Source organism: Benincasa hispida, chromosome 6, assembly GCF_027475165.1.
Source record: "Benincasa hispida cultivar pf3 chromosome 6, pf3_genome.v1.1, whole genome shotgun sequence".
Lineage (NCBI taxonomy): Eukaryota > Viridiplantae > Streptophyta > Magnoliopsida > Cucurbitales > Cucurbitaceae > Benincasa > Benincasa hispida.
The window spans coordinates 28,093,051-28,108,497 of record NC_143483.1 but is presented as its reverse complement, the minus strand read 5'-3'; the positions used below and the strand labels follow the sequence as shown (position 1 = coordinate 28,108,497).

The 15,447-nt window shown below is 35.1% G+C and overlaps 1 protein-coding gene across 1 annotated transcript; it reads right to left on the bottom strand.

Annotated features, from left to right (window-relative positions):
• Positions 1–7,189: 7,189 nt before the first annotated feature.
• Positions 7,190–15,226, bottom strand: LOC120079907 (Calcineurin-like metallo-phosphoesterase superfamily protein). The gene is made up of 4 exons (XM_039034360.2): positions 14,707–15,226; positions 13,552–13,793; positions 11,105–12,676; positions 7,190–7,707 (listed from the first exon to the last, which is right to left on the bottom strand). Exons 1-4 carry the CDS (start codon positions 15,008–15,010, stop codon positions 7,588–7,590), a joined length of 2,238 nt encoding a protein of 745 aa, XP_038890288.1. The 5' UTR covers positions 15,011–15,226; the 3' UTR covers positions 7,190–7,587.
• Positions 15,227–15,447: the final 221 nt, after the last annotated feature.

The following is a 15,447-nucleotide window of genomic DNA, read 5'->3' as shown; positions in this document are numbered from 1 at the left end:
AGTCTTGAACAAGGAGCCTCACCCTCTCATTGGCCCGAGTGGGACTTGGTTTAGTTATTGGATCACAAACCAATTGTTCATTAGAGGATCAGTAGAACTTAAGAAGCAAGATGTAATCTTAGGGGTAAACCAGCTTTTGACCCAACCATTATTACGAACAAGGTGTAAATGGTTGACTTACTTATCATGGTAATATCAAATGGACACATAATATATCTATAGTAAGGGGAGTGCAAATATAAGCTATAGTGGACAATCTTGTTAGTTAACGAATGTTGATTAACTAGGTTAAAGAGTTTGATCGGTTAGTCTTGGATCATTGAAGCCCATGATCTGTAGGTCCATCGAGTCTCCTTGCTAGCTCACTACGGACAAAATTGAAGAATTAGGTGAAGTGAGAATTTGAAATATTCAAATTCGGACTTAAGGGAAAATTGTATTTTATATGAGATATAAATTACAATTAAATAATTAATTTATTAATTATTTTTTAGAGTATTCTTGAACATTAGCATGAAAGTGTTTTTTAAACTTGATTAATGTGATTAATCAAAATTATGTGTAAAAAATAATTTAATATGTGGTATTAATTTATTTTTAAATATTTTCTAAATTATGAAAATATATTTTTCATAAAAGATTGATCTATTGATTTTTTAAATTAGTTAGTTGAAAAATTCAATTGTTGGATTTTTCCACTAACTAAGTGGACTTTGAAATGACACTTCCCAAGCTTGACACTTAAAGATTACATGCTAGTGGATTTTGAGGTGGAAGACATGCAAAATAGGATTTTGCATGTAATTTGTTTTTAAATAGTTTGGTTTTTCAAATATGTAAAAGACAAATGTTTTTTTGACGTCTCACTTGACTCTTCCACCAAAATATCTTTACTTTCCACTTTTCTAAAGTGAAATTCCGTTGTCTTCACTAATAAAACGGTCCTACCACCGTGTTCTTCAACTGGAGAATAGCAAGAATTTATCGTTAGTGGTATCAATCGAGCTCGGGAGAGGAAGATTGCAGTGGATTCTACAAAGGTTGTAATTTCTAAACCTTTATGCATGCTTATTCTTGTTTTTTATGTAATTAGAACATTATTGATCCTTGCTTCCGTTGTGCATGCTTTCTTTATGTTCCATCAAGTACCTTTGCCTTCAGCTAGTATTATCTCGCCATGTCCGAAAATCACCTTAGAGCGTGTAGAAATCTCAACTAGCTAAAAAAATTTACATCTTTTGCCACATAGGAAGTGCATCTGCTATCGATAAGCCACGAGGTTGACACTTTGTCATCACAATGAGATGTCATAAACAAAAAAATTGTTTCTTCATTTTCATCTATGCAATTTGCTTGTTATTGAGAAATTTGGATTTGGTTTTGTTTACTATAACAAAACTTCTCTGTATGATCGTCCTGGTTGCAATAATCACAATCATAGACTAACTTATTTTTTAACCAACAATTCTTTTATGCATAGTTAGTCTTTTTACAAAAGCAACAAAGAGGAAAATTATTATTTCTTGACACTCCTTTTTCCATACCCAATTTTTAGTTGCATGTCTATCATCTTCTCCAACAAGTTTCTTTTCTTTAAATTTTGCATGGAATGCACCCTCAACTTGCTCCTCATTACACATTCTAACCCTTTGTTCATGGACTTGTAATTTGCTAATTAATTCAGCTATAGATGGAGTTGTTAGATCAGAAGACTCCTATATGGTTGAGATACTTGACTCAAATTTATCAAGAGTATTGTTCATTATTTTTTTTTCGCAACTCTTTGATCACTTTTATTGTGTAGTTCCTCATAGAATTTGAATCCTTCATTTTTGACATCTCAAACTCTCTCTTGAGTGTCAACAATTTGACAGCTTTCACACTTGCACTTCCTTCAAATTCCCTGTGCAATTTATCCCAAGCTTCTTTTGCCGTTTTACAATCAATAATCCTAGAAAAAAATAGGATTTATGAATCACAGATAAAGCTTTTGGTTTCTTTAATTTCTCCTCTTCATGTTGTCTGATCTGATTCAACGTTGAATTTTCTCCCAATGATTGAGGATCAACATCAGTTGAAACTGATTCCCAAAGGCCAAGTGCCTTGAGATAGGATTGCACTTTAACAACCCAAAATTGGCACTTTTCACCATTAAAATGTGGGAGAGAGGAAACACCAAAATTGGAAAACATTTTTCAAATACAAAAAATGAAAATTTTCACTCTCAAATAGAATCACAGGCCTTTAAATCTAAGGCTCTGATACTACTGTTGAAAAAATCAAAGTAGCTCTGATACCACTATTGAACAAATCAAAGTTGCTCTAATGCTACTTGGAGAAAATAAGTATTGCAGAAGCAAATCAATATTTCAATGTTTGTTAAACAAAGAGAAGAAAAATGAAAATGAGAGTAAATCAGTGAAATTCAAACTTCTTATTGAAGTAGGAAAAAAATGGTGATACACAAAATGTGATACTTAAAATGTGGTACACAAAATTGTGATACACTCAATACCCTTATATAGGATAAAGATATGAACCTAATTAATACTACCAACTTACAATTGAAACTCACAAAACATTAAAAGCTTAAAAATAACAAACAACTTAAATCTCAGATCTAACATTTACTTAGACATCAAACTGAAAATTAAATATAACAATAAATTTAAGAAACTTAAAAATTGAAATTTAATGAAGAAAAACCTCAAATCTCGAACTCAATTTTAAACCGGGTGATTGGGTTTAGGTCATTTTGGCAACGAACGATTTCCATCTCAAAGGAAGACAAAGTTACATCCAAGTGTGGATGGTCCTTTTCAAGTTCTTGAAAGAATTAACAACAATGCATACAAGATTGATCTTTGAGGAGAATTTTTGGTAAGTTCTACATTCAATGTTGCTGACTTGAGTCCTTTTAATGTAGGTGATGGATTTCCTTATTTGAGGACAAATCCTTCTGAAGAGGGGGATGATGATAAGAATCAAGGTATTCTGCATATTCCGATTAGACCAATTACAAGATCCAAGGCATCAAAGATTCAATAGTCATTTATTCTTCATGTACAAGATTGGATAGGGTCGGTTCATCCTCTATTTCATGTGGAAAATGCTAATCCAATAGACAAAGGACCATTTGGAGTATTGAAGGTCAATGTTTACTCCGTTGAAGTGGAATATGGAGTAGACATTAAGTTTCTATGAGTTCAAGCACCTTGAAGAATTTTTGTATTAAGTTCACAAATATTTTATTGTAATTTCAGCTCTAATTTTATTTCTATGACTAGTTAAAAATGGAGTCTGTCATTAATGATGTTACATTAAAGATGATGGTTGGAAGATGGAGGATGAGAAGGAGTTTAATGCTTTATTTTGACTTTTGTTTATTTGTATTAAATAGATTAGAGTCTCTACAAGGCTATATAAAGCCTTTTATCCTTCATTTGTAAGAAGATTAAGATTTTGATTAATGAAATTTGAGATATCGAGACTTTTCCCTTAGAATTTTGCAATTCTTGTGATAAAATGCATGTGAACCATTCAATCTAACCTTGATCAAGTTGATTGTGGAGTGACGCAATCTAGAACAAGATTTTCTAATCTTGCTTCTAGATCTTCAATCAAGAAGTAATCTAATTCTAGCATTTTCTCGAGGTTGAACTAAATTGTATAGGGAGGTGTTAATTTCTTAGATTCAAAGGTTCTTACTACATAATAGCTTGGGTCTTTGGGTTGAGGGTTAAAGATGTCTTATCATATATTTATTACAATTATAACATTTTACCTGAAATTTATCTCTCCTAGACTTTCCACCACGTCTTCAACGACCTCGACCACCTCGTCCTCTTGAGGATTCATTTAAGTGTTAGAAACGTCGGTGTTGGCTTCACCTTGTCCACCATGACCTCAACCACCAAGACCTCTTCCACGTCCACGACTATTATTCTCCTTGATTTTGAGTTGGAGAAGTTGTTCAGTGGTTTCCATTTGCTCCATCTTTCTTTTCTTTTTTTCCTTGTAGGCTTGTAATGAGCCTATATATTGTTCAATCGTTATGGTCTCAAGATCTTGTCTCCTCAATTGTCGTGGAGATGATCTCAAACTTAGTATTTAGGCTCCGAAGAACCTTCTCCATGACATGAGCATCGATGATTTCTTCATTGTTTTGTTTGAATTGGTTGATAACAATCATTACTTTAGTATGATATTCTACTATTACCTCTGTCTCCTTCATCTGTAATGATTTAAGCTCACCACATAAAGTTTGTAACCTTACCTTTTTCACACGATTGGCTCCTCTATGAGTCAATTAGAGCTTGTCTCATGCTGCTTTTGACATAACGACATCGTAGATGGTCTCAAACGTGTCTTTGTCAACTGATTGGTACAAGATGTAAAGGGTCTTCTTGTTCTTCTTTCGTCTCCTTCAGTGCATCTCTTTGCGCTTGATTGACTCTAGCTTCCGCCTATTGGAAACTGTTCATAATCTCCCATATGTCTTGTGTTCCTAGTAATGCTTCAATCTTAATGTTCCAATTGCCATAGTTGAGCTTTGTAAGCATCAATAGTTGAAGTGAACTCATCGTTGGCCATTTTTCTCTCAAATTTACTACAGGGCTATGGTACTACTTTGTTAGAAGAATAGAAGTCATAAATAACGCAAGTGTGGAGAAAGTGATAATTTCATTTAACTAAACATACCTTTATATAGGCTTACAAAAGATTTCCATGGAATCTCAATAGTTACGAGATCATAAATAATACTAAAGGCTCATAGCTTCTCACATAAACAAAACTCCCAAAGAACTCAAAAGCCATTAAGGTTACATACAAAACAGAAATAGTCACAATTAAAGTTTAATGCTGAAACCTTTTATTTTCTCAACATGAACTGTGGGCAAAAATAAAGTAGAACGTAAACTTCTTAGCAATACCAAAGGGTTTTGGATGTGTCTTTTACTCCTCTCAACATGAACGTAAATTTGCTCACAATGACCTTACGCCACAAGCAGTTGGACTCCTAATGAAACTTGCCACAACAATTGCCTACCAAATAACGTTGTAGTACCTATCACAATTCCAATCCCTAGACCTCTAGGGGTGTTTGACTTTTGAAGCCAAACCCATGTTTGGACACTTAGATTAAAATTCCTAGGAATAAGAAATCAAATCCATGGGTTTGGAATATATTTTTAATGAATGCTATAGGTTTTAGAAAAATTTCCCTTCATCTTCTACCTCTTATCAATGATCATAGATGACCGTTAGCAACAAACGTTGGTCAACTTCATGATTGACTATCGACAGCCGATCGTCTTGACTATCGGCGATCGATCACATTGACTATCACCGTCGATGGGTGAGCATCTTGATTATCAACAACCGATCTTTGTGACCGTTAACGACGATTGTTGTGACTATTGATGACCAACCATAGTGACGGTTAACAACCAAACGCCATGACACTTGGCAACCGATTGTCGTGATGGTAGGTGACCAACCAATCGTCTTAATCATCGATGACTGTTGATCGTCTTTACCGTTGGTGGGCGATTTCATCGACACTTGACCATTGTGACCATAACAACCGATTGTCGTGACTGTTAATGATCGATCATAGTGATGGTCAACAACCAACATCATGACCCCTAGTGATCGACCGACCGACTGACCTTACGATCGACAATCGACCGATCATCATGTCATCATCAATTGACTGCACTGATGGTCACGAGGGGGGGGGGGGGGTGGAATAAAATTCCCGAGAATAAGAAACCAAATTCATGGGTTAGAGTATATTTTTAATGAATGTCATAGGTCTTAGAAAAATTTTCCTTCATCTTCTACCTCTTATCAACGGTCATCAATGACTGTCGACAACAAAAGACAAACTAAAATAAATTTCATTTTAAAAAGAAAAAATTAAAATTTTCTTTTAGAATTATCACAAAAGTTGATGCAAAATATACTAGAGGTTATATAGTTCACATAACAGCCATTAAAAAACAAGAGAAAAAAATCAGATTATCCAAACCCTTGCCTACACCCCAAACATAAGCTTCAAAATCCTAAATTTTTGCACCCTAAACACAGACATTTGTAATTCCCAGGCTTCAAAACTCCCTCAAATAAGTCTCCAGGCATTTGATTATCAGACTTTTGATTCTAAATCTACACTCCAAACGCCTCCTAAAGTCTACCAACTTGATTCTCTAGAATAAACGTTTACCATCACAACCACATTGTTTGCAAAGCCAATCCCATTTTGTTAGGAACAGACAACCTCCTCATATCTCTCTAGAGGACAGACAATAACCTCTCTGTATATTCACAGTTGTATATTATAGATGTTCCCCTTTCTTAACCAAAATGGGACCCATTGCATTCCCAGTAGACTGGAACTCAATGTATGAGAAACCGTTATTGATGGTACTACACCTTTCTGAAGTTTTGTGTAGCTAATAATGAGTGTTCTATACAATTAAGAACTCACCTACAAGCTTATTTAGAACATTCTTATGCCTCGTAGTAAACTGAGTTGAAATAAAACACTTCATATCTATGCAAGAAAACTATGGAGTAGTTGCTTTGGACTTTGGAGTATTCTCAAGAACAATATTTCACTTTAGAAACTTAAATTTCAATGAATACACATTCAAATGACTATTGTTTTCTAAACTTAACAACTTAGGCTCCGTTTGATAACCATTTGGTTTTTTGTTTTTGTTTTTTAAAATTAAACCTATCTCATCCACATTTCTTACTATGATTTGCATCTTTCTTAAGTACAATGGTTGAATTCTTAACCAAATTCCAAAAACAAAAACAACTTTGTGAAAGCTACTCTTTTTAGTTATCAAAATCTAGCTCGGTCTTTTAAACTATTAGTGAAGAGTAGATAATAAAAGAAGAAATTTGAAGGTAGAAGTAATGTTTATAGGCTTAATTTTAAAAAACAAAAACTAAAAACAAAATGGTTACCAATGGGAGCTAATTTTTTAGTTTTCAAAATTTAGCTTAGTTTTTTAAACTATTGGTAAAAAGTAGATAACAAAGGAAGAAATTTGGAAATGAAAGTAGTGTCTATAGGCTTAATTTTCAAAAACAAAAATAAAAAACCAAATGATTACCAAACGGACCTTATTTTTTCGTAACAATTGAAATTTTTTTTCCATCTAACATCACCAGATTGGGAATAGAATAGTAGACTATATACAATGATTTTGAGTACACTAATCCTTACCGTTACAAAACCACCATATAATTTGTTCTCAAGTATAAATAGCAGAACTTCCAAACGAACCTATAGTTCTCAGTAATTCAGAGGACAAGAGATATGTATATGCAGCACACTACATTACAAGAGACATACAGCAAAATCTTCAAGATGTAGTTTTTGGTTTCGACCCATTTGCTGCAACATAATGGGGATATTATTGGGCTTCAAGCAAGAGTTATGTTCTTTCTAATCTGTTGTTCCCTATCATGTCAGACAAAGCATAATTTTTGTATAATATCTTATCTTGCTTCTCGAAAAGAAAATACCTGAAGCTGACCAAAAGTCCAGGGTAAATGTGCGACCAACGTTCAGTTGATGCCACTGGTATGGTAAGCAACATAACCCAACAACAATGGTGTTACGAAGCAGTACAAAGGAAAGTGGAGAAATGGATTCATCTCATAAGCCTTCATAACAGCCCTGCAACTCTGTGATAAAAACACAATGAATTAGTAAACAGTATTATAAGTCCTCAATCTAATGGCCTTAAGGTGGTAATGTAATCAGAAGTATAGGCTTCAAATGACTTCTTGGAAAATATCTATCCATAACTTTTCTGCAACTTCCATTTTATGGCGCTAATAAAAATTAGTTTATTGCATTGTTTTGTTTTTCCCTATGAGGGGAGTCTATGACTTCATTCATTATTGATGACAAGGAGAGATTTTGGAAGCAAGATGAAATCAACTATATCGACATCATGCACCACTCATCATTTATATTCCTTTTTTTAAAATGAAAATAACGAATTTCATTGAGAAAAAATGAAAGAGTACATGGACACAGAAAAACAAGCCCTCAAAAAGGAGAGACACCCTCTACAAGAGGGGCTCTAACTATAAGAGATTACTCCTATAGAGTAGTTACAAAAGGTCTTCAAAATCGAAGGCCACAAAGAAAGATGGAAGTGAACAAGGGACCAAATCTCTCCAGGGTCCATTTCCACTCACCTAAACACCCTACTATTCCTCTCATCCCACAACACCCATAAAGTTGCCCACACTCTTGCCATCAACAAAAAACGATCCTTCTCCTCAAAAGGCAGATTGAGGAGGAGCTCCTTGATCATCTTGCTAGCATCTCTATGACGAACATACATCATACCAAACGTTTGGAGGAAAAGGTCCTAGACATCACTTACAAAATCACAACGCCAGAGAATATGGTCCAAATCTTCCTCCACCTTCTGATAAAGAATACAACAAAAGGGCCCGACCAACGAAGGCATCTTCCTCACAAGCCAATCCATCGCGTTAGCACAGCCATGAAGAACTTGCAAAGAACCTCATCTTCCTAGGGATACTAATCCTCCACAGCACTGCAAAAACAGACACACTCAAAAGGAAAGGATCAATCAGACATTGGAAGAAAGACTTGCATGAGAACCCTTCCAGAGGATTGGGGCTCCAAACTCTAACATCCTCCCTCCATCTTCTAAAGGGATGACCCTTGAGTAAAGAAAGAAGAGCAGCTACCTCCATAGCCTCCCGTCAAAAAGAGAGCGATGAAACCCAAAAAAAGGTAACGGATCCCCAGACCACACAAGAAAATCTCCAATAAGATTTTTAAGGGACGACAAATGGTACAAACGAGGAAACAACGCACTAAGAGGTTCCCCCCCACCCAATGATCCTCCCAAAAGTATGTGTCCATCCCCTCGCCCACCACAAAATGAACCAACGGCCAAAAAGATGGGATCTCTTTCACAATATCTTTCAACAAATTCCGGTAAGTTCCCTTTAACTCCTTTGGACAACCACCCGAAGGGGTGGGGCCATGTTTGTTAGCAATGATCCTACGCCATAAGACGTTTGCTAGCAATCATTTATATTTCATTTTGGAGGATATTATAATAAAACATTAAGTAAAAAGGTGTCGTAAAAAGGGCAATGGCACCTAGTGGTTTCATTTATAACTTTCGTATGTACTAAACAGTAAACAGGATGAGAGAACTTACAAATCAGCCTAACTTAGGTAAGATCACTAGTTTATTAATTTTGTGACCACACTTTTTACACTAGCAACTAGAACAGATAAAGCTAGTTGGAGTCGTTGGAGGATTCTTTTTCCCTAACAAGGAGACAACTTCTAAATGTCGTGGGATCCAAGGGTGGAAGAGTAGCTGACGCTATTCTGATGTCATCTCTCTAGCACTTGGTTATTTATACTTTGAAACTCTGAACGCATCAAGTCCCTAACTTTACATACCAAGTCTTATTGTAAATGGAAGCCCACTATATGGATTATACTGCAACATAAGCACTTAGAAAATCATTCCAAATAGGCCCTAAATAGTGTTTGAACCCAAGTCTTTTTTACAACAACGAATAAGCAATCCTTAAGGTATTGATGTTACAACTGACTTGGTTATGCGATGCAAGGTTGACACTTGTCGATGAGCAAAATGATACTCAATCGAATAAAAGTTGTATGCTGAGGCTAAATACTCTTTTGATAATCCAATAGCAATCAGGACTAGGGAAATGAAGACACCAGCTCAGGATGCTCTTGTTTATTTCAAGTCTTCATTTTGAAGTTATCTTAAAACTGAAACTTTAAAGCAATTGTCTAACATGTGTACAACAAAATCACGGTAGGCTTTTTATTGCACTACTGACTGCAATTGTGGAATGGCTAGCTATAAAAGCAATTATTCTCATTAATAGCTTTTATGGTTGTGAGTGTAATTAGAGTGTTTTTAAACATGTAAATGACAAAGTAGTTTGTTTTGAATCATTAATTTTCAAGGATGGATTGACTTCCACCTTATGAGTTATGATGATTTTAATTGAAATGTCAAAGTGATGTAGTAGGATTAGGGTCCCCCCAACCATTACTTAACTGATTTTATTAAGTTTTTTCATTACGAACAAATACAAGAAAATATACAAAGAAAGCCCACAAAATGGAATGCCAAACAAAAAATTACAAAAATGGGCTTCAATCTAGTAAAAAATGACTAAAGGGTAATTGCAAAAAGACAGTCACCGAATCCCAAAAAAGAAAATAGAATCTAATGAGGGGCCAGGCATTGTCGAATGAACTAATGTTATTAAGTGATATCATAAAATTAAAAGGGGGTCCAGTAGCACAAACTTGTAATCAAAGCACCCTCGTCATTATCCTTCTTTAGTATACCTAGATAACCTGTGGCCTATAGCCACAATATCTGCTCAAATATTGACCTTTCAACTGCTTGATAATGTTGCAGAGTGTCTTAGTATCTTTCTTCAACTCATTCAAAACATTTCTCTGTGCTAGCATCATCTCATCGTCAACCTCGGGTTCTTCAATCTCTTCTCAACATTACTATAAAAGTTCAATGATTTAAGCAATAACTTCATATTGTGACTGCAGTAATCATAATTTCTCCCTCGAAATATGAGTGAACCAAACTAGATTGTTTGAATTTTACTTAGCTCTTATATCAACTTGGAGTAAAGTGGACACGTAATATACACACTATTTTATAACAAGGAGCTAACGGCAGAAAAATCCTCTGTATTGGTGATATGCACCAAACAAGAACAAATATTTTGAGAGAACTTTCAATTTCTATTTCGTTTCGACTTTTTAGCTTGCAACTACAGTTATAGTGATTAAATTCCAAAGAGACATGCCAGAAATAAATATAACTTCAGCCCTACCATGAATATATCTGATTAACTATGGTGTAAGCAATTGAAATTCATGTATTCAGTATTAATATTCCAGATAGAGAGCATCTCATACAGCATCAATTTTTTAATTTTTAAAAAAAAAAAACTAAAATTTTTGCACAGATATAATAATGATTAAGGATTATATTATTTGATAATGACTTACCAAAAAATGCTTCCAACATACTAGTGCACAAATGATCAGAAGAACTTTCCGAATCCACCTCCATCTAAACCAAAAACTAAACCTTCCACTGCTTTTCAAGTCAAATGATTCAAGCCTCTTATTATTGTAGTCATAATCATCTTCTTTCTTTGCTAAAAGAGAGAGGAAATGGTCCGCATAGACTCCTCTTTCAATGGCAAAAGCAACCATGATAAAAATAGCAGGGTAAACCACAAAAAGAAGATGGGAAAGAACCACAACCAGTATATCTGGAGAACCAATATATCTATGTTTGTCCATTTCATTCGAAGTTTTGACCACCCATCCCATATAGGTCATGTATCCCCAGTCCTTGCCATCTGTGAAGACTTTCCCAATAAACCATGGAAATGATATAAGGTAGATTAGGTAACCTACTATGCAGAACCATGCCATGGGAATCCTGCTAAGCTCATGTATAACCCATGCCATGCCATTTAGGAAGCTTTTATTCAGCTTGAAATTGTTGTAAGTGTATTGCTTCTTTGTAAAAATAAGAATCGCTTTTGGAGGTATAAGCATTGAGAGCATGATAAACAGAGCCGACCAGAGTACAGGGTAATATAAGGCAGCCCATTGGACTCCCATAACCCTGAACTCATTCCATGTCCAGGACACTTTTGCAGTGAGACCGTTGATAGAAAATGGCCTCAAGTCAGATAATGTTGACCTTCCTGCAATATCAATTGCTTCTATTTGCAGATAATATCTATCAGGAGATGGATCTTCAAAGGCTTTGTAATTCCATGGAGCAGTGTAAAGATCTCCTCTTGAGATGTTATCTACACGCAAACTCATAGGTGCTTGTAGAATCAAACTGAGAATTCCAGGATTAGAGTCATATATTCTAGCCACCACAGATACAATAGGAGAAATAGAAAAAACAAGCGCTCTTATATTTTCATAAGCTGAAGAAGCCACAAAATGGCATTTATATTCATAAGGTGATGAAGATCTTGACATAAAGCGTGAGTCTAACGGAAATGTTGGCAACAAAATAGTTTTCTTAATTTCTGTCTTGAAGTCAATGTCAACATATGACACATGACCACTATCAATGGCCAAAATTCGCATGGCCCTACTCTTTCTCCAGTCACCCATCTCCCATTCCCAGAATTCTTGAACTGGCGGAACTTCAAGTGAACAGTTGGTGATACTTCCAGAAGATATTTGGTGCACATTAAACTGGAAAAACTTCTGTGACAAAAGATTAGAATTTGAATGATGATGCCTCTTCAAATTTTTGCCAAACCTTGTATGGAGATGTCCGCATAAGTAAGCTGATAAAGAATGTTTCAAAAAGATATCTCTCAGACTCTTTCCTGAGAGGGAGGAAGCTGAGAATGAGAGAGGAAAATGGCCAAAGGAAATCTTAGTTACTGGATCAGTTGTCAATGAATCCCATTGAGAGAGCTCCAAATCTAAGTCAGTTAATAGCTGATCAGTTGGATGCCCAAAGACATTTGATGGCCCTCTCAAACCAACAGACATGGTGCTGTCAAATCCGACAAAGAGGTACTTTTGTTGACCATCCTGAATGATGGAACAAAATAATCTATTAATATGTGCTCTTTTTAGTCAACAATTAGCCAATGACAGGTATTTTCACTTGCAAAAGTTCTACATATCAAAGATGATAATCAATAAACAATACAAAATTTTAAATCAATGAACTTTCAGTATTTAACACGGCAAATTGCAGGTATATTCTTGAAGATAAAAGAGTATCAACATGAACAACTTTTTTTCTTTGGGTAAGAAGCAATTCTTTAACTAGAAGAATACATGGGAATACTAAAAAAGTAAATAATAAATAAATAAATAAACCCCAAGAAGAGCCATTTTGCATGAGCGACTCCATTTTGCACTTGTAGCACATTAAGTATATTAATTTCCAGTTCAAACGATGAGGATAAACCTTCACTTTTAAAGTGCATAAATTCCGATTCACCCAAAAATAAGTAAACCTTGTACTTCTTGAACGTGGCTGGTCCAGGATTCTTTGACATTTTAAATGTTCATTTCTACCCCAAAAAGTTCAAATTAGAAGGACACCCGAAAAGAGTTCTCCTATACCTAAATATTCCATGTACACACATGGTAGTTCGCTTGAAAGTTGAAATACATTATGAACACACGACTACCTAACATGCCAAAGTAAAATTTAAGGATTCTCTTGGGATAGATTTATAGGATAATAGGGGCTGCTAGAAGGTCAAACAATTGATGTGCTTGGCAAAGAGTAAGTTCAATCTTCTGATGGGGATGCCTAATAGTTATTCCATAAGCCTTACTAAAGACCTGAGAGGATGTATTTTCCTCAGTCTAAAAAAGGAGGACTATATTAGAACCATGACATTACAAGTATATGTACTCACCACAAACCTCATCTAAAGATAATAACTAACCTGAACAGTGACACTTTGCACATTTGCATTTCTTCCCAGCTGTCCACTGATACTATAGTTTGAAAAGTAATCAAACGAACCACCAACAGTTGGAACACCAAATTTATCATGATTTCCTCTGAGGTCAAAGAAGATGCTTTTGTCTAGTCCACTTCTTGTTATAACCTCTTCCATTACATTTTGATATTCCATCCATTCCTCCTCAATTTGTATCATTGTTAACAAGTCCTTACTTTTGCCATCTGATAAATATAGGAAAAATCTCAAAGGTTGTAACATCTTTTTTATATCATTATCATTAGTGACTTCTAAAGGATTAGAAAGATCAAGCTTCTAAGTAGTGTGAATAGGATAGGTAGAGTCCACATTCCTTAGCATTACTGGTGCTATTAAAAAAATCTGTATTCAACATACTATATCATGCCAAAAAAAGCTCCAAAAGTCCTATTTCTAATTTTTGCCATCAGGAACTGAAAGATGAACTCAAAAAAAAAAAAAAAAAAAAAAAAAAAAAAAAAGTAATAACAGTAATAAAATAGAAGAATTGTAGGCTCGTTTATCCACATTGGCAAGCATAATTGAACACGATTGGTGATGACATGATGTAGGAGATATCATAAACCATGATGCAGAGGTCATTCTCTCCATATTTGAATATTTTCCTTTATGCTTTGCTCATCTGCATCACTTATAGCTGACCATTTGTTATTATGTTATGCAGAGCCCATTCTCTTCATGTTTGTATTTCACATTATGGCCCATCCCTCCCCTCACCTTCAAGCTCGTTCAAAAATGATTAAAATGAAAAGACATTCTGCTGCAACCCTCAGAATTCATTCTATCACAAGGACCCAGAACTCTTGTTATGTTTAGGCTTTAGCTATCATCAACCAGGAGAAATGGAAAGAAAATTTCCAATGAAAGCAATTAATAGTTAAGTATTATCACAATCTGAAAAGTTATGAAGATAATGTCCAGCAGAAACAGCCACCAAGCCTATGACTCTAGAGGTATAATAGTATGAATAATATACAAAAGTCAAACAAATAACAGAACGTTTTAAGACACAAATATCTGATTTTATGCACATCATGCAGTTAAAAGAACAAGAATGAGAAGAATATACATAAAATCAAAACAGAGAGAGAGCAAAACCTGTGAGATCACCGGTGATAAGAACAAGAGAAGGATTGATCATAGCAAGAGCAGGGCCAACAAAATCCCTGAATTGGAGAGCTCTATCGGGATGGTGAACACTGAAATGGAGATCAGAGAGCTGAACCACCCAAATTACAGAACGAGGTGCTCCTTTCGACTCCACGATTTTCCTGCTATTCCAATTTCTGGGCTTCGAATCAAAGACACCGCCATTTTCTTCGGGTCTTGCTTGAAGAAAGGGAAGGGCGAAGTAAAATAAAATGAGGACGAAGATGTTCGTATTTCCTCCTCTCTTCAGCATAATTTCGGCTCCTTCAGTCTTCAAGAATCATAACTCCAGCAAGGAGATGTTATAGATCGAGGTTCCGTTCAGCAAAGCTAGGAGAGAAACTAGACTTTGACCAACCCACTTACCCCTCTGATCACGTACAAAAACCCAGAAATGAAAACGTGAGAATGGATCAATGTAAGTAAGGATGAGTGGGAGACTAGAGGTTTTTTTTTTAAAAATATATATATATATATATATATATATATATATATATATATATATTTTAGCGTGACCCATTCATAAGTGTATTTTATGTTCTTTGACCCGTCCTCCACAAATGTATGAAATCTAATTTTTGCTTACATCGTAGCATCAACCTTCTAAATGACATCACAATCGGGTTGGACTTGCTAGTTCGATGGTAGCTTATCTCTGACCCATTGACATGCCCTAGTGCGACATCACTT

What these genes read in the sequence shown, in the direction of transcription:
- LOC120079907 (XM_039034360.2), bottom strand. Translation starts at nt 15,010, where the DNA reads ATGCTGAAGAGAGGAGGAAATACGAACATCTTCGTCCTCATTTTATTT. An exon ending in TGCAAAGTGTCACTGTTCAG is followed by an intron (nt 12,677 to 13,551) that starts GTTAGTTATTAT and finishes TCCATCATTCAG; the next exon opens with GATGGTCAACAAAAGTACCT. An exon ending in TATGTTGGAAGCATTTTTTG is followed by an intron (nt 7,708 to 11,104) that starts GTAAGTCATTAT and finishes TTTTTATCACAG; the next exon opens with AGTTGCAGGGCTGTTATGAA.